At 49.0% G+C, this 19507-nt stretch overlaps 1 protein-coding gene across 2 annotated transcripts in view; it reads left to right on the top strand.

The window, feature by feature from the left end:
* The window catches only part of UBE2Q2 (ubiquitin conjugating enzyme E2 Q2), an 844760-nt gene that overhangs the window by 240277 nt on the left and 584976 nt on the right, over nt 1-19507 (top strand). For both annotated transcript variants that reach the window (XM_085643780.1, XM_085643779.1), the window contains exon 3: nt 16090-16194. In XM_085643780.1, the coding sequence (XP_085499906.1) occupies nt 16090-16194 (105 nt within the window). The remainder of the gene's footprint in view (nt 1-16089; nt 16195-19507) is intronic.

Raw genomic sequence — 19507 nt, 5'->3', positions numbered from 1 at the left:
CCTTCTGAGCTCTTCATTAAATATCAAGATGTGGATCAAGATGTTTTCTGCCAGCAGACTGTTCCTTCAGCTCCAGATCCAATTCCTGGGGCCCAAATGCCTTTGGCTCTTCTAAATAATCTGCAATACATGTTGGACGATTATTATCGCCGTTTCCCTCCATCTGAATCGGCTTCTTCTATACCACCTACACCTGTTCCTCAATCTTCATCAGCATTGAGGTCGCACAGACCACATTCTCCGGTACCTTCGCATCACTCTCAGGACGCTCACACCACGGATGACGATAGGGAGGAAGGAGAACTGGATGACAGATCACTGCTTACGGAATGGGGCGACTACCAGATACAAACTCAGTCTCCATCTACTCCTGCTCCGGTTGACTCTCCTCCAGTTGACATCGGAGGTTTTCATCTTCTCATTGAAGAGGGCAACACAACGGTTCCTCCTTCTTATGGAAACAAAGAAGGATGATTGTTTCCTTTACGATTTTAAAAATCAACCGAGAAAACAAATACGTTTGATTCCTATTGACTTTATTTGGCAGGAAGGACTAAAGGTTATGAAAGCTCCTTCTATTCCTGTGGTCCTGCCTCGCCTCGAGAAGAAATACAGGGCACCAGACACTTCACCAGCCTGTCTGTTAGGTCAGCCAAAGGCAGATTCCGATATCGCCCAAGCAGCTCAAAGAAGAGCGCGGAATCCCTCCTCTCCGCTGTCGGCTCCTCCTGATCAGGATGGGAGACGTCTGGACGCTATTGGGAAGAAAATTTCGACCATGGCAGCAAAGACCATCCGTGCAGCTAATTCACTGGCTATCTTAGGTCGATATGTTACAGATGTGGTCGGACATTTCTCCCTACATCGACATGTTGCCTGAGCCTTCTAAGTCTGAGGCGCTCAAAATTCTTCAGGAGGGGGAACGAATGTCGGCTGAGATTGATTCGGCTGTGGATGATGCGTCTACGGTTTTTCGACAACTGGCAGGTGCCGCAGTTCTGCAGCGACAGGGCTGGCTAAAAGCTACATCATTTCGCTAGGTGGTTCAGGCTAAAATAATTTATATTCCTTTTGACGGCGAGTCTCTTTTTGGTCAGCATGTTGACGAGGCCCTCCAGGCCATTAAAAAGAATACTGAGACAGCAAGATCTCTCTGTACTCTTCCGTTTCGGAAACCGCCTTTTTGTGGCGCTAGAGGCTGTGGATTCTTCTCTGGTCGAAGAGGCTATAATCAGCAAAGACAATATCAGTCCTATCAGAGTAACCAACGTTAATCATCTCAGCGTCAACAATTCTTCAGGCAACAACCAACTACCTCATATTCACAAAACAGAAGAAAGTCTTCCTACCGCGGACGTGATGCGTCTAAGAAGCAGTGACAACTGCCACCTGCTCTACCGCTTACCCCTTTAAAAGTTGGAGGCAGAATCTCCCGTTTTTACTCAAACTGGTCAGCTATAACAGACAAATGGGTCTTTGACATTGTGGCCAGAGGCCATGTTCTAGAGTTTGTAAAACTTCCTCCGAATTCTCCTCCCAAAGGACCACCTCCAGCTCACCTCAGAGGTTTTTTCCCAAATAAATTTGTTACGAAAAGGAGCGATCGAAGTAGTTCCTCAGTTGAAAAGAGGAACCGGTTTCTATTCCAGATTTTTTTCTAATAAAAAAGAAATCGGGAGAATGGCGCCCCATTTTAGATCTTTGCTCCATCAACAAATATCAAAAAAAGTTAACTTTCCGGATGCTGACACTTCAAGAAATCCTTCAACTCCTCACTGCGGGGGATTACATGACCACCCTCTACCTCCAAGACGCTTATTTTCATGTACCAATTCTCCCCAGACACACAAAGTTCTTGAGGTTCAGAGTGGCTGGCAGGGACTTACAGTTCAAAGTCCTTCCTTTCGGACTACGTTCTGCGCCCTGTGTCTTTACCAAGGTCTTAGCACCAGTGGCAGCACACCTTCGACTGGAGGGAATTCAAATGTTTCCTTATTTAGACGATTGCCTTATCAAGGCGAATTCTTTCACAATCGCAAACGTCCATACTCAGAGATGTCTGTATCTTTTGCAATCTCTGGGCCTCTCTGTCAATATCGTCAAGTCTCACCTCGTCCCATCAGAAAGGAGAACGTTCTTGGGAGCCACCATAGAGACACTGCTGACACCAGCCTTTGTCTCATACGAAAGGCAACTGAAACTTTGCAAACTCGCCCAATTGTTGCGGTCAAGAAGGTGCGTTTCAGTCCGGCAGTTCAAGTCACTTCTGGGGATGCTTTCATCCTGCATTCCCCTGGTCCCCAACTGCCGTCTCAAGGTGAGACCTCTGCAAGAGGAGCTCAACAAACGTAGGTTACAGGTTTCGGGATCCTTCGACGATCTCATCCACATCCAGGGATGTGGAATTCCTTTGGCCCGACGCCCGGGGCATATTGTTTGGGGTCAAGGGCAACAAGTTTTCATGTGTATTTTGTCCTTGGGACAAGTAGGCCCAACCCCGTGCAGCAAAAACCCTTTGGCAGCCAGTTTGCAGGACCACATTATGGATCAGGGAAGTGCACTGTCTGCAGTTATGGTATTAGTTTATTTCCATATGGTAATGCTGTTCAAACTTTTATTTCTGGTTCAATAATACAAAGCCTTTATTATTAGGGTGAGCGCTCTAAGTAAATGTTGTAAGCTCTGACTGCACTACTGATAGTGGTTCCAGTATAAAAATGTGTACACACGTTTTCAAAGTTTGCAACATGAGGCTATATGTAATTGTTAGAAGGTGGTTCTGACACTATGGGCCGCCCGGATTTTTCGCTTTTTGAGCACCTTATTGTGGAGCTTTTACTGTGGGGGAGCCTCATAAGTTGGGACTCACCCACAGTGAACTCAGGATGGAAGAGACATGCCAGGGAAAGTCAGTGTGTTTTACTGTGTTTTCACTTCCTTATTCCCATATGGGAATGTGGAGCCAGGGGCTAGTTTCACTTTAATTAGGCCTACAGATTCCAGACACGCACTTAAGTCCAATGTAGCAAATGTGAAAAGAAGTATTCTGCAAAGTCCAAAGTCATATTTGTACTGCTTTTGGGTCATCCAGAACTGTCATATTCCTCTGAGCCAGCCAGGACCAGACCCAGGCTGAGGGCTGACCTCAGCTGGATGGATTGATAACCTTTCCTCCACAAGCTAGGGCCTCCTCTCCACGAAAGGAAGATGGGAAGGGATGCAGGCCAATCCATCAACTGCTGTCGCTGGGTGCCAGGCACCAGGCTGCACCAAGGAGGGAAGGCAGCGTGGAAGGAGTTGGGTTTCAGAGGCCATGTGGCCAGAGACACTGGACGACGCCATTTTGAACAAACCCAGAGGCTGGACAAGAAGGAGGGAGCAAGGGCAGGAAAGTGATGTCGCTGTTTGATAGGACCAACAGGGACTTCCTGCCAGCCCCCTACTCAACTTTTAAAAAGTGCTTGCACAGGAAGAGAATGTCTCTCTGGAGTGTGGTCGGCTGAGACTGAAGGTGCTGGAGACTGGCGCTATGGGCAGTTGGAAGGAGAGACCCCCTGACTGCCCCCAGGACCCTAACAGCACCAGAAGAGGAGCCCAGGACCGGTGCGCAGGAGCAGTGGCCTCTGCGCAGGGAGAAGAGGGGCCCAGAACCAGAGCCAGGCAAAGGGCTGGCGCAGGTAGCCAGTGAAGACCGTTCCCTGCAGAAGGCCCCCCCTTGGAGACCCGGAGGAGGAAGGAGAGTGCGCCCAGTGGCTGGGGGGCGCCACCAGGAGCAAGAGGACGCGAAAATGGAGAAGATCGGACCCCTGGGGGCTGAGATATGCCCCCCAGAAGGTACACGACCTTTGATGGGACCGACGACTAAGCACGTGGGGCTCCGCCGCCGGTCTGGCAACTGCTGCCGGGGTGGGTCAGGTCCCGGGGGCTGCCCCCTAAGGAAGAAAAGTCGGGGTGCGCCGTCGCACACCCCGTGAAGGTACCCCCGCGGGGTGCCAGGAGCCCACCCTGGCCCCCGCCGAAAACGGTGGAGGGGGAGCGCCGTCGCGCCCCCTATGAAGATGGCCCTAGGCAGGGGGCCAGGAGCCCACCCTGGCCCCCACCGATACGGAGCGAGGGGGAGCTTCGTCACGCCTACCCGAAGAAGCCCCGAGTGTGGAGGAGGTGGGGGGGAAAGTGCCGTTGCAGTCGTCCCCCCCCCCCCCCCCCCCCCCCGAAGAACCGCTCCGCCGGGAAGGCTGCGTGTCTGCCCGCTGGAGCGGGTAGACGAGAAGAGTCGTGCCGGCTCCAGCCGGGGGTGGGCTTCCCGGGCTGCCCTCCCTCAAGGAGGCATGCGGGGGTCCCGGGTGAGACCGAGATCCCGAGCAGGAGGAACGGAGGCGCAAGGGGCCCGGGTGGGACCGGGCCCCAGAAAACAGAAGGAGCGGCCGGGGGTGGGCTCCCCGAGTCGCCTCGCAGCACCTGGGGGTCCGGGTGGGACCGGGCCCCCCACCAAAGGGAGAAGAAGCGGCGAAGCCGCCAGCATCGCCAGCGCGGCTCTCCCCGGCACAGCGGGAGAGCCGCTCATCTAGTATTCACAGGAAGAAGCTCTAAGCGCCCCATAATGCCTTGCAAGGCATGGGGAGAACATCGTTTTTGGCGCCTGGTGGCCCCCAGAGGAGGGGGTCACCCTCATGAGTGGAAGACAGTGCATGGGGGCTGCAGGAGAACCGCAGCCTCCCCCAGCCTAACGGAGAACCGTCCCCCTATAAGTTTCATGGGGCACCTGAAAGAATAACCCCTCAAGGGCTCAGCCAGCGTCTATCAGCTTCTGGGCTGGAACTTATGTTCTGCAGTTGAGGGTGTCCTACGAAGTGCATCACGGAGGAAAGGGCTGAGTTGGGGATGTCTGGAGAAGGGCATCCCCTGGAGGTGAAGTGGTGTAACTGCACCGAAATGCATTTACTAATAGTTATTTCTTTCAGAGGGACTGAAGTTCATTTGTTTAACGTGATGTGCTGGTGTAAGGTGATGTCATAAGCCAAGTGGGGTTATGTTGTCAGACAGTCCTGCTAGGGTGTCTGGCTGTATATGCGTAATCCTGTGATTTCATCTGTGATGCCTTTAGAGGCTGTAATTGCAATGCATTCAAATGATCAACCAAGGTGATGAGTACTGTCATTCTAAAGTGTGCGTAAACATGGATTCTTGCTGCTGCGCTTAGGTGAAGATCTCAGACTGCTAGCCCTTAAGATATAGAGGTGCATACTTTATGGTCAGTATGAGATGCTCAGTCAGGGTCATGTGTCACCAAGGCAGGTTTACCCCTTTTTAATGCTTGTTGAGGTAATGGGGTGGGACGCCACTGGGATGGTGCCAGTGCGCAGGGCCCTCGCTCCAGGTCATGTTCAACTAACTGCATTGGGGGCAAGTTGATGTGCATACATGGGAGTGGTGGTACTAGACCCCCCCCCCCCCCCCTTGCGGGAGGGGTGGAGATGTTATGCAGTGTCACAAAGTAATTCCAACAGCTTATGTATATTTGTAAATTGGTGCATAGTATTGAGTGGTGTGTGTGTTTAATAAATGTACTCTTACTTTTATAAAGCAAAGTACAGACTGGACAATCAATTATTGAGTGTTATGTTGGTGCACCTGCAAATGGCGATTACTAGCCCACACCACCTCCCTTGAGTAAGCCTCAGACTGCTCTGCAACGCTACCCTCTGAGAGTCAGGCGCTGCAATTGGGTGTTTGGTTCCCAGTGAAGGACAAATGTAGTCATGTTATTTGTACAGGCCTCACAGATGCTGCCTCGTTTTCCAACAGTAATGCTCCCAGAATGCTCTCTCTGATTTGCTGCAAATATTTGCAGAAGCTTAAAAGCAAGATTGATAATTCTTTGCTTTCAAAATAAAATGATCACAAAAAAATGCAAAAATATTTAGCTAAACTACTGTAAAATTTTAGGTATCATTTCTTTGCACCATAATTTGTGCCAAATGTGGTGTTTGCTAGTATTTCCCAAAAATGTTCATAATAGAAAATCAGTGTAACCAGTTTTAATAAGATTATGGGGAACAAAAATTAACAAGCATTGGTAAAGCCGGTAGGTCTGAAACTGGTGGTCAGCTTTTTAGTTTTGTCAAGGTGTGACTTGTTTTGACATGGTTTTTGTAAAACCTTATTGGTGTGGGAGCTGCCGGGCCCTCGCCATTATAACAAACTTTGGTAAAAGCAAACATTGTTTTGGTCTCAAAAAGCACGCATTGCCACAGTAGTTCCTTGCACTGAACAAAATGACTGTGTTGATATGCTCCTTGTGAAAGAACCGAATGCTGTCACTCACAGTGAAGCTAGCCGATAGACCGACACAGAGAGAGAGGGAGAGAGAGAGACGGAATTTTAATAGTCACACCAGACCTAATTAGGGGCCCAATTATTTAATAAAGTCTCAAAAGTGCACCCATGTCCTTGCATTAAGTGCAGATATACGGCGTTCATGAATTCACATGACTTTACAGAGGTAGGCCAAGACATAGTACTCCTAGAAAATATTTTTGAACTGCATTTTAGCGTGAGCAAATATGCAGGTGTGGATTTACTCATGCGAAAAGCTGAGTGTTTGCAAGTTTACTTTCCCTCCAACCACTTTTTCCCCCCAACCCTGGAAGAAATGTCATGTTTGCCATTGTCAGGAGTAAATTTCCAACCATTCTCGGTATGGGAAAAGATTAGAGAAGAGTTGATGAAAACCCTTAAAATATGCAAGTTATTAGGTTTGCACCGACTCAAAAGGGCATTCCAACCCTCAAACTGTTTTTTACCATTACCTTCAGCCCCAGTATGTAGAACTGTGGAAACCTGGCAACAAAAAGGAAATGCTAGTATTAAATCCCTACTATGGAAGGAGCCCTGGCCTAATCAGAGAGGCTGTTTCAGAGCTCTTGTATAAGGAGATTGCTGCCATAATTTGTTGCTGCATTACATGGCACAAAGGAGACAAGTGGATTTTGTTACAGGACAAGTAGATTTATGAAGCAGCCTGCCCTATGGACAAGTAGATATTTTATTAAATTCCACATCCCTGCACATCAATTCTCGGATTCGGAAAGCCTTACGCTGGTGGACTTGCAAAAAGAACGTGACAGCAGGCTGCTCATTTCTAGTGGAAGCTTCAAGTTTCGTCATCACCACGGACGCCTCCCTTGAAGGATGGGGAGCGCACCTCAAGGACTCCCCGTCAGCGGCAAATGATATGTTCAACACCGGACTTGACATATCAACCTGTTTAAGTTGCTAGCTATCTTCCTGGCCCTAAAGTCCTTTTGCACCATCATTCTCGGAGCATCGGTGTTGATCCGAACAGACAACACAACAAGTATGCACTACTTGCCTGGCTCAGTCCTGGCCAATGTGCTAAAAGCCCGTAGATGCAAAGTTGCGATAACTAAGGTTAGGTCTGACACTGGGGACACGCTGACAGAGGAGGCGGACATAGCCGCGCGCTTCAAATCTTATTATGCCAACCTGTATGCCTCCCAACAGAATAATATGGAAGAAAGTATACAAGAGTATCTGAACCACATCCAGCTACCCTTCCTTTCTAATGAGCACAGGGAGTTTTTGGCCCTACCCGTAGAGAGGAACGAAATTCTAGAGGCGTTGGCGGGCATGAAAGCAAATAGCGCCCCTGGTGCGGACGGACTTACGGTCGCTTTCTACCGGTCCTTCATAGATCTGCTTCTTCCCCATATATCAACGTTGTTTGATGATATCTGTGTGACCGGGCATATGCCTCCACCGATGCGGGAAACGATCCTGGTAGCTATCCCCAAACCAGGTAAAGACCCGGAGGAGTGTAGCTCTTACTGGCCGCTGTCCTTGTTGAATGTCGACAATAAACTGTTGGCTAAGGTGTTGGCTACACGCCTGGCGCTGCTCACGCCGGAGCTGATAGCACCAGAACAGGCAGGATTTGTACCGGGCAGGAACCTTATGTATAACCTTAGGACGGTGTTTGGCGTATTGCAACATGTCAAACGGGACTCGAGGGCACTCGCGGTATTCCTGGACATGGAGAAGGCCTTCGACTCGGTAGAATGACCCTATATGCGTCGGTTCCTGACAAAAATGGGGCTGGGACCGGTCTTTCTACAAATGATTGGTGTGCTGTGTAGGGGCCCAACTGCTAGGATCCGTTTAGGCGACTTGGTCACGGACGCCATACCCATCTCTCGGGGGACTCGCCAGGGTTGCCCTCTATCCCCCATATTGTACGCCCTGGTGGCGGAGCCATTGGCGCGGGCCCTGCGTGAATACCACGACCTGAGGGGCGTGAGCTTCCCATCGTATCGTACTGTGGTCTCCACATATGCAGATGACACTTTGCTATATGTCAGAGAACCGGAGAGCAATTTGGCGCCGGTGTTGCGGGAGGTAGTACAGTTTGGGGCATTATCTGGGCTAAAAGTTAACTGGAACAAGTCCATTGCATTCCCGCTGACGCCGTCCACCACCCCGTTTGAAATGGAGTATCCGCTGCAGTGGTCGGACGACTCGATCAGATATCTTGGGATACAACTGCACAGGGACTCTGAAGTTGTGTTTATGGAGAATTATGGGAGGGCCATTGATAAGTTGGAGGACTATGTGGAGACCTGGATCGGAATCCCTTTGTCCCTTATGGGCCGAATTTCCATTGCCAAGATGGTGGTACTTCCCCATTTTTTATTCCTGTTTACCAATATTTCGATGGTGCTACCGCACACCTTTTTTGCTCGGCTGAACAGATCTGTATTGCGGCTGGCATGGGCCGGCAAGCAGGCTCGCGTGAGCTGGAATATTCTGACGCTGCCCTATCATATGGGGGACCTGGGGGCGCCCGACATGGAACTATACTACAGGATAGCGCAGGCAGCACAGGCGCATAACTGGGTGCACGGCGACGACATGATTCCATATCTAAAACTTGAGAGACTGTTTGCTGCACCGCCGGTCGTAGGACGGGTTTTTTAGATTCATTAAATACTACTAGGCATGCGTGGAATTGGATACTGCAGAGGACTGCGGGGGCGCTGTTGTACTCCCCAGCCATGCCGCTGGAGTGGGCGGTCTGGTTGGCACCATGCGGGGAACGCGGGGTTGTGCAGTCCCTTAGCAGATTGGGCATACACTAGGTGGGAGACTGGTTTAAGGACGGGATTGCCAAAACGTGGGATGATGTAGTATCGACAGTGGAGACCAGCACACAATTGCAGCGGTTTCAGTTTCACAGGGTTAGAGGCGCATTGCGACAACATCTAGGAGATGATATGGCTGAGCCTCCGGATTTCCTGGAATTGTCGTACCTTATTAAGCACAAGAGCCCTCGCAAGATGACATCCAAATTATATTCTATAGCTTTGTCACAGAGGTCCCAGAAATATACCAAGGCCCGGTTGGCCTGGCAACGAGACCTGGGCACAGCAATAGATTATGCCATGTGGTCATACTGTTGTGCGGGCACGCGTCGCATATCGCTGCATGGCAGGCATAGACTTGTTCATTTCAAATTTATAAATAGTCTATTACACGCCGGACAGGCTGTACAGGTATGGCTTGCGTGAGGGGTCGGAGTGTGAAAGGTGTGCGCACCCAGTGGCAGATTTCATTCATTTAGCATGGTACTGCCCCGGCGTGGCTAAATTCTGGGAGGATGTATTTCGGCAGATTGGAGAGATAGCTGACTTAGACCTGGTACTGGATCCCGCGGTTGCGTTATTGGGACATACGAGGGGGCTCCCAGCGCGTAGGCTGGTAGATATGGGCATGTTAATAGCCGAACGCAGAGTTGCTTTGGGCTGGATGCGAGGCCCACGGCCCACAATGGAGCAATGGAAGCGAGACGCGCTATATTGCTGTACGCAGTCGGAGTTGTTTAGTGAACTGCTCCCTCCGAGGAGCAGGCTAAAGAACTTTTGGGGATTGTATGCGGACTATCTCAGGAGTGGGGGAGCGGGTGCGGGTCCTATTGTGGGTGAGGAGGAGGCTCTTGCTCCAGACTCGGAGGCAGTCTAAGAATGTTATACGACAGCTAGCGCAGTTCTAACTTATGGCGCGCAGAGGGGTGCATGCATACCATGTTGTACAACGAGAACTGGAGGGTATAGTGGGTCACGCGACACGGTTGGTATGTGCACGCAGCGGTTCGGTGAAACAGAGCCATTGGACGAGAGGACCAGAATGGGCATTGAGTGTGAGGGGGAGCCTCCGGGAGCAACTGACCGGGCCTTTCAAGAGTTGCGGGAGGGGGGAGGTGGGTGTTGATGTTAAGTTTGGCGAATTTTAAAGAAGAAAACTTTGTGCTCCCACTTAGGGACCGAACTATAAGAATATGCATGGTGGGCGGCATTCATGTATAGAAATATTGTATTCTGGTATGTATAAGACCGCGATACCCGGCCTCCGGGATGTGGGAAACGCTGAGACATGCAATGATTATTGGATACAAAGCAGCCGGCCCTAAGGGTTGTGGGCGAGTAGATGTGTACGCCACCTTGATTATTCACTCCAAAATAAATAAATATAAAAAATAAAAAAAATAAAACTTTTCTCTCGCAGAATAAACATTATTCCTAATACAATAAAAAAAATAAAAAAAGTATGCACTACTTGAACAAACAAGGAGGGACAAGATCCATTTTACTGTCTGAGCAAGCCCAGCAAATTTGGGATTGGGCGATCCGACATCGGATAAGTCTGACAGCAATCCATGTTCCGGGAGTTTCCAACGTCCTCGCGGATTCGCTCAGCAGGTCGACAGTTTCCAATCACGAGTGGGAGCTCCATCAACCAATTTGGATCGTATTTTTCAGAAGTGGGGTCGACCCGATCTGGACTTGTTCGCGACCAGTCAGAACCGCAAATGCCCATTCTAAGCAAGCTGGCTTCCCAACAAAGGGTCGTGCGGGAATGCGTTTTTGATGAACTGGTCACGGATCTATGCCTACGCTTTTCCATCGATACCATTGGTTCCCAGGGTTCTCCGGAAAATGAAGGAGCCTTGTCGCCTAATACTAATAGCTCCCAGGTGGCCTTGCCAGTTCTGGTTCACCGAACTCCTCCTTCTCTCCGAATGCGATCCCATTCAGTTGCAACCAATACCTAACCTTCTATCCATTCAGAACGGACAGATCTGCCACCCGGATCCTGCATCTCTGCGCTTAGCGGCCTGGCGCCTGAACACCTTGAAGTCGCTGATTTAAACATTCCTTCGGACTGTAGGGAAGTCTTGGCCAATGCTAGAGCGCCTTCCACAATAAAGACATACAGCCTCAAATAAAAACGATTTTGCCTGTGGTGTCAAGCCACCAACATTCATCCAATCCATGCAAAACCGGTACAAATTTTGCCTTTCTTTTTACATTTGGCAAGATGAGGCCTTTCCCATTCTAAGTATTCTTAGCGGCGATTTCAAGATTCCGACAGGATGGTTCAAACTCTCTTTACTCCTCTAGGGTCATTCAGCAGTTCTTAAAAGGATTGTTTCGCATGTTAACTCCTATCCGCCGTCCACCTCCATCCTGGCATCTTAACGTTGTGCTCTCACAACTCATGCGGCATCCCAGTCAATCGTTATTTTTACACTTGCCACTCATGTTTGGGCCCAGTCATTTGCAAATCACGTGCTACATATGAAATCGTGATTGATTTATTTCTGTCACAGTGAATTAATTCTAGGTGTTGCTTTGCGTCAATATGTTATGTTACTGTTGTAGCTTGCTGCCTTAACGTTCGTTACATTGTTATTGTTGTTATTGTTATAGTGGGTTTGTATAGCGCCTGGGTCACCTGCAGGTCTCAGGGCGCTTTGACCACAGAACATAACATCCGGGATATCGAAAAGGGGGAGTACTTAGGCTGAGCTGAGTGCTGTTCTGAACAAATTTGTCTTCAAGGCTTTCCTGAAACGGAGTAGATTTCCCTCCTTTCGGAGTGTCTCAGGCAGGGCGTTCCAGAGGTTCGGTAGTAAAACCGAAAAGGATCTCCCTCCCATTGTGGACAGTTTAAAACGAGGACATACAAGGAGATTGGCATCAGCGGACCTGAGATTTCTTTCCGGCCTATATATCTCGATCCGCTCCTTGATATAGGTCGGGGCCTTCCCATAGATGGCTTTGTGGGCTATACAAAGGCTTTTAAAAACGGACCTCTGTCCAATTGGCAGCCAATGTAGACTTTTTAGTAGTGGAGAGGCGTGCGTTCTCCGCGGAAGGTTAAAGATAAGTCTTGCGGCGTCATTTAGGACTACCTGAAGTCTGTTTGTCAGCATTTTTGGCAGGCCCAAGTAGAGCGCATTGCCATAGTCAAGTCTAGATACTATGGTGGCTGAGACCACAGTGCGTAGCATCGATTGGGAGAGGAGAGGGACTAATTTGCGCAACTGTCTTAGAAGACCTGTACAGGTGCCAACCACGGTAGAAACCTGGTTGGTCATTGAGAGGGCACTGTCCAATTTAATACCCAGACTTTTTACCGTGGCTGCTGGCTGTGGAGTTGGGCCCAGCTCCTGGGGCCAGTACACATCACTCCAGGAGGAGCACTTGGATGGTACTACCAGCACCTCTGTCTTTTCGGGGTTAATTTTAAGCTGGTTGGTGGACATCCAGTTGACCGTGTATCTAAGAATGTCCTGAGCGTGGGACTGGGCTTGTGCTGTGTCACCTATGCCCAGCAGCAACTGTGTGTCGTCGGCATAGTTGAACACCCGGCAGCCCATCCCCGCTAGTGTATGAATCAGGGGCTGTAGATATATGTTGAACAGGAGTGGGGATAGAGCTGAACCCTGGGGGACGCCGCAAGTCAGACTTCCCACTCCTGATACATTATCTCCCATCTGGATTCTCTGGGTTCTCCCAGATAGAAATGATTCCAGCCACCGAAGGGCTAAGCCCTGAATTCCAAACCCAGCTAGCCTATTCAACAGAATGGAATGGCTGACAGTATCGAACGCCGCTGATAGGTCTAACAAAATCAGGGCGCTCGGTCTTTTACTGTCAGCCATCCTTCTGAGATCGTCCAGCACCGAGAGCATGACCAACTCGGTGCTGTGATGTGCACGGAAGCCTGCCTGCCTCTCATGGAGTAGATGGTTAGACTCCAGATAGCTTGACATATATTTTAGTACATGTTGCTCAAGTACTTTAGACAGGAAGGGCAGCTGGGATATGGGTCGATAGTTTTTTAAGACATTGGGGTCTGCCCCCACCTTTTTCAGCAACGGTCTTACACGAGCTTCCTTGAAGCTAGTGGGGAGCCTGCCAGTGCTCAGCGATTTATTCAATGTAGTTAGGATATGGTCCTCTAGGATTGGACCTGCCAGGCAGAAAATACTTGGAGGGCATGGATCTGCTGGGGAGCCGGATTTTGTCTTTCTCATCAATGATTCGAGGGTTAGTGAATCTATGGGGGGAAATGATGATAGGCAGCTGGCAGTTGGATTTAGAGCGATATGCTGCTCAATTGGGCTGCACCCCATGCTTTTTATTTCGCACATGATAGTATCGACCTTATCCAGAAAATATTTCTGGAAAGTATCGCAGTCTATGCTACTTTCTGCATCCTGGGCTCTTTTTGTTAGTTCCTTCAGGATTTTAAATGTTTCCTTTTGAACATTGTTCGCCCTATTTATACGGACCTCATAGAATGCAGCTTTAGTTGTCCGAATAGATTTTTTGTAGCTACGAAACGCCGTCTTGTATTGTTCACAAGTAACTGTATCCTTATTTCTCCTCCAGTTTCTCTCTATATTACGCAGGGCCTTCCTTTGGTCCCTCAAGGCAGATGTGAACCAAGGGGCTCCCTTTTTCCCACTATTTTTTGTTTGAAGTTTCTCAGGGGCTATCTGATCAATGGCCTTTACCAGATAGTCCATCATGTTTTTACAATCCTGATCTACATCTTTATTAAGTATTATTGGCTGGACAGTACCTCTAAGTGATGTAGTCAGTGTATGTTGGTCTACATTTTTCCACTGCCGGGTCAGTCTGGTTTTCGGTTCTGGGCGTGGGAGTATGGTACCTAGAGGGATATCACAGTAGATCAGGTGGTGATCTGACCACATACACGGGAGGATTCCAGCAAGTACCACCCTAGGATCTGTTGTCCATATTAGATCTAGGGTGTGGCCTTTTATATGGGTGGGAGCGTTTACAAGCTGCTTGAAACCTAGAGAGGACATGGTTGTCTCTAGGGTACTGGCCGCTGGCTGTTTCCTATCTTTGTCCCAGTGTAAGTTGAAATCTCCTGTAGCTATGACGTTTCTATATCTGGAACACATGTCAGAGACATAGGTCATTAAGGAGTCATTAAACCCTGAGGTGGCGTTGGGAGGGCGATAGACTGTGAGAACTGTAACACACATGTTATCAAACATGATTTTTATCGCCAGTAAGTCGGCCAAATCCGCCGACTCCGCCAGTATTTTAGTCACAGCTAGATGTTTTTTAAAAATTATAGCCACCCCTCCCCCTCGGGTGTTCCCTGTGCGATTCTGCCAGTGGATATCGTAATTTTCAGGGACAGCAGCAATAATGTCTGGTATGGAGTTATCCCCCATCCAGGTCTCGGACAAGGTCAGGATGTCAATGTCTTCACCCTGCAGTAGAGTGTAGATCTCGAGACTATGACAGCAAAGCGACCTGGTATTTAGGCTGACGAGCTTTAAAATATGCGGGGGGGCTCGGGACCTACCCATCTGCGGTGCCTGGATGGACAGTTCCTCGATGCGCGTGAGTGTAACCAGGTCTAGGGGTGTCGTGTCCCCGTTTAGATGACGGATTTCCTCACCAGAGTATACAATTCGTTTGGTGGGGGGCCCTGCCCCTGCGCCCCTCCGTGCGCGGACGGGCGCAGACGGGCAGGACTCTGGCACGACTCCGGCACAGGTCCGGCGCGTCCGCTGACCGCGTCCGCTGCGCGGAGACATGGCCGACCGTTTTTGTACTGGCAACTACAGCCCAACCAAAGATGGCCGCCACGTAATCCGGGACCCGGGGCTTCACCAGCCCTACCGAGCACCTTGGGATCGTGGGACGAGGGAAGTAGCAGTCCTCGCGCTACAGCGCCAGTTCCCCAATTAAAATTATGCCTTCAGTAAAACGGATGGTCCAAAGTGCAAATGTGCAAAGCAGCGAGGGGATATTTTAAAAAGGGGTCGGACACAAGGGATAATACAATTTAAAAGATTGGCACTGGTAGAACAAGCGATCCGCCCGAATCGGTCTCGGGGGTGTAATGCAATGAAAGTCTCTCGCGTTTTAGCTCCCGCCTCCCCTTTTATACTGGCAACTACAGCCCAACCAAAGATGGCCGCCACGTAATCCGGGACCCGGGGCTTCACCAGCCCTACCGAGCACCTTGGGATCGTGGGACGAGGGAAGTAACAGTCCTCGCGCTATAGCGCCAGTTCCCCAATTAAAATTATGCCTTCAGTAAAACGGATGGTCCAAAGTGCAAATGTGCAAAGCAGCGAGGGGATATTTTAAAAAGGGGTCGGACACAAGGGATAATACAATTTAAAAGATTGGCACTGGTAGAACAAGCGATCCGCCCGAATCGGTCTCGGGGGTGTAATGCAATGAAAGTCTCTCATTGTCAAATTAAATCTTCTTTAAGAGGCTTCTGCCCTGACAAACTCACTTTTTTTTCTGCATTGTTTATCATTTTAGGATAGATCTTAAAGGGTTTCTAAGAGAGTTCATAGTTTGTTTATCTCTCGTTACAGAAAGGATAGAAAATGTCTTCATCAATGTAAAATTCGTCTTTGATTTTTAAAAAGATTTGTCTTTGACATAAATGTTTCCGAAACCCGATAACTTGTACATTTATTTACAATGCTCACAATGGCGAACCAGGATTACAGGGAAGTATTTTTATGCATTTTCATTTAGGGCATCTATATGGTTTTGGGTGTTTTTGCTTTTTGCTTGAAGTTGATCTATGTTTCCTTTAATTCTGCATATATAGTAGCGGATAACTTAAGGCCATTGTCATTGAGGTACTTACTATATGATAGTTAAACATACACAGCTGTTTCAAATACAATGTAAAGCTATACTTTTGTTTTGACAGCTTCTGCAGCAACTGAAGCGATTGATATGTGACCTGTGCAGGTTATACAACCTTCCGCAGCACCCAGATGTTGAGATGCTAGATCAGCCCCTACCAACTGGCCAGGTTGGTTTGTTAACACTGTCCGAATAAGGTTTCTAGCTTGCATGAACACATGGATAGTATTATCCATCTTGAAATCAATCAATGAATCTTCTTTAATTTTCATAAACTTGGAGTATTTCCAGCCACATATGAGTCATTGAGTTATTTTAAATGTTTTTTTTTGCAAAATCACTGAAAATGTTTTTACACACTATGCCTGTCCATGATCCATTTGTATGAGCTTTTGAAAAAAATCCAGGTATAATAATATAATTTAATACAATTGCAGGGCTAGGAAGCTTGTTTTTAGGTCTCACCTTCTAGCGTCCAACGTGTAGACTTCCTTCATCTACTCTGGAGCATGGACTCATTACGTGTGACCTTTCATTGCTCAGGCTTCAGGCGCTGTTTATTTTGTTTAAGCACTCTACAAGAATGTGTTTTCCAGTTATCTATCAAATATACTTCTCTTCCGCTGTGTTTCAGCTTTCTTCTCTGTCGCCTTTTGGCATCTCTCCCCCTCAGCCCCCAATCATCCTGCATTAGTTTTTCCCTTGCCTCTCTACACTGCTCTTTTTTTAGCCTGTTTGCCCTCTCTTGCTAGTGTTCCAATTTGCTCCCTGTCTGGATCCGCCTTCCACCTCGCTCTCTTGTGCTCACCATGTAGCTGCTGTCACCCGGGCATACCATGCAACATGGCTAAACTATTGGCAAAGCCAATATGTCCAAAGGCGGGCCTGTTGGCTTTGCTAATGCTTGCTTTTAAAATATATTCCTTCTAGGGGGTAAAACAAATTGGTCAAGATAGGTAGCTTTCTCACTATAGAGAAAATTCACGCTGCCGTGTGGTGTCGGTTTGTCTTTCTTTTGCAAAAAGCACACAAACACATTTGAGTGTTTGTAAATATCTCTCATTAGTTCCGTTTCTTGTCTGCCCTGATGTTTTTGTACAATTTCCACTACCCACTTGTTTTTGTGAAGATAATGTTGCATATTTGATATTTTAATTTTTTGCCAGAAATTGTTTTGGTGAGTTATTTCACACATGATGCATGCATGCTATGTCCCTTTCCTTTAGTTAGGGAATGGTTTACATTGTTTCCTGTCCATATAGTGGAGGTGTTGGAGTGTGGCCACTGCCAGGATACACGTTTGTTCAGCTCCGAGGAAAAACTGGACTTGCTTAAAAGGAAAAAAACACTTGTTTCCGACTTAAAATACTAACATAGCAAGTGGTCCAAGTGAGGTCGTGCCATTACCTTGAAACTCACTGGCACCTTTTCTGATGTCGCCAATGGTCCATCACAGTTTGGCAATATCACTTCCATTGGTAAAAGTTCATAACGTGGATGTCGAAGAGCCCTTCAAGTCTTGAGTATTGATCTGCATTTTTACATTCAGGAATATTTGATCCTAGAATGTTATGACTTTGAGACCTTTGTCATTATTGAAGGATTCACTGTCAAACGTCCTTCACATCTGGCGCATGCTCAACATCCGACTGCACCATCTAGATCCCTATAAATGCTGTGTCCATAAACAATAAAATGAGTCAAACATTCAATTTCTTCAAATCTGGCTGGCGACGCGTAGCAGAGTGTACCAATGGGGCGACAATTCCAGCAAGATGTTGCATCGCCTTTGTCAGGGCATGTTCCACTCCCAGGCCTAACCGGGCATTTTGGGCCCTGTGGGGCTTTCTATTACGGATCCCTCTGGCATTGCGAAGAGCTTTGCAGCCTACTTCGCGGATCTCTATGCCCCTCGGGAATGTCTCCCAGCTGCTGCTATTGATAGGTTCATATCGGATTTGCCACCCAAGGCGCTGTCGGATGAGCTGTGGGACCAGCTGGAGGCCCCCCTTTTGGACGAGGAGCTGGGAGCCGCCCTGGGAGGACTTAACCCGGGGAAAGCACAAGGGTCTAATGGGTTTCCGAGCAAGTTTTTTCGCCGGTATAATGTGCAACTGGGCCAGCATTTCCGGGCAGTAGTGGAGGAGGCCTGGGACAAGGGGGTGCTCCCCCAGGACTGGAGACACGCAGAGGTGGTGGTGTTTCATAAACCCGGAGCAGCATGCCTCTTACCGCCCCTTCTCCCTACTAAATGGTGAGGCCAAAATCCTGGTGAAGGCGCTGGCCAATCGCCTCCTGCCCCATATCACTTCACTCGTGCACTCCGATCAGGCGGGGTTCATGCCCCAGTGGGCAACCAGGCACAACATCAGGAGAGCACAGATGGCGGTTGCGGCGATTCAACGACTTGGGCAATCGGTGGCTCTACTCTTGGCTGATATGGACAGGGCATTCGACTCCCTGAGTTGGGTATATGTTTGCATTGCTCCATAGACGTAATTTGGGCCCCCGCTGTCTTTCCTACGTGAAACTCCTATATACCGATCTGACGGCGTCGGAGCGGGTCACGGGCGCCACTTTCAATTAAAAGGGGCACACGGCAGCGATGTCCCCTGTCTCCATACCTATTCGTTCTGGCCATGGAGCCTTTGGCGGCCTGGGTGCGCATGTACGCTCAGGTACAGGGATTCGAATGGGCCACGGGTCTATCCGATAGAATTGCATTGTATGCAGACGGCGTTCTCTTCTTTCTCACGGCGGTTGACAAAACGGGGCCCCGTCTTCTGCGTATCATGCAAGTCTTGGGGGAAACGTCGGGTCTGTACATGAATCCCCACAAATCCACGTTGTGGGCGCTGGGAGATCGGATGGAGGTGGGCCCATGGGTGGCTTTGGTCCAGTCAGCCGTAGGCAGTTTAAATTCCTGGGGGTGGTCCTTTCGGACGTGCCGGCCATTGCCTGGGAGTGCAATGTAACACCTGTGTGGGAACAGGTTCACGCAGACCTTAAGGCCTGGTCCTGCATGCCCATGACATTGTTTGGCAGATCAGCGATCTTCAAAATGGTAGCACTCTCTCAACTTCTTTACCTGTTGCAGAATCACCTGTACCCGCCTCGATGGTTCCGGCTGGTGAATTCTGTGCTTGGGCAGTCTCTTTGGGGGTGGGGGGATGGTGCGCGTGGCAATACATACATGTTTTTTATCCACTTATTGTGGAGGCCTAGCATCCCCGGATCTCCTCTCGTACTATCGGGCATCACACCTACTAGTCCTTAATGAGTGGTGGTACGGTGATAGGGGAGACCCGGCGTATGCACTCGAACGCTACCTTATGGGACACCACACCTTACATACTCTTTTTTTACTCTGCGAAGCTGTGGTGTGCGCTGCTATCGGCCTGCGGGTGGTGTTTATGGTTTGGAGACAGGCGCTGCGGCGTATGGGCTGGTGAAATGTTCTGACTCTGGAGACCCCATTGAGG

This window comes from Triturus cristatus, chromosome 3_1 (genome assembly GCF_964204655.1).
Source record: "Triturus cristatus chromosome 3_1, aTriCri1.1, whole genome shotgun sequence".
Classification (NCBI taxonomy): Eukaryota; Metazoa; Chordata; class Amphibia; order Caudata; family Salamandridae; genus Triturus; species Triturus cristatus.
This window is presented reverse-complemented; position numbering and strand designations above follow the sequence as displayed.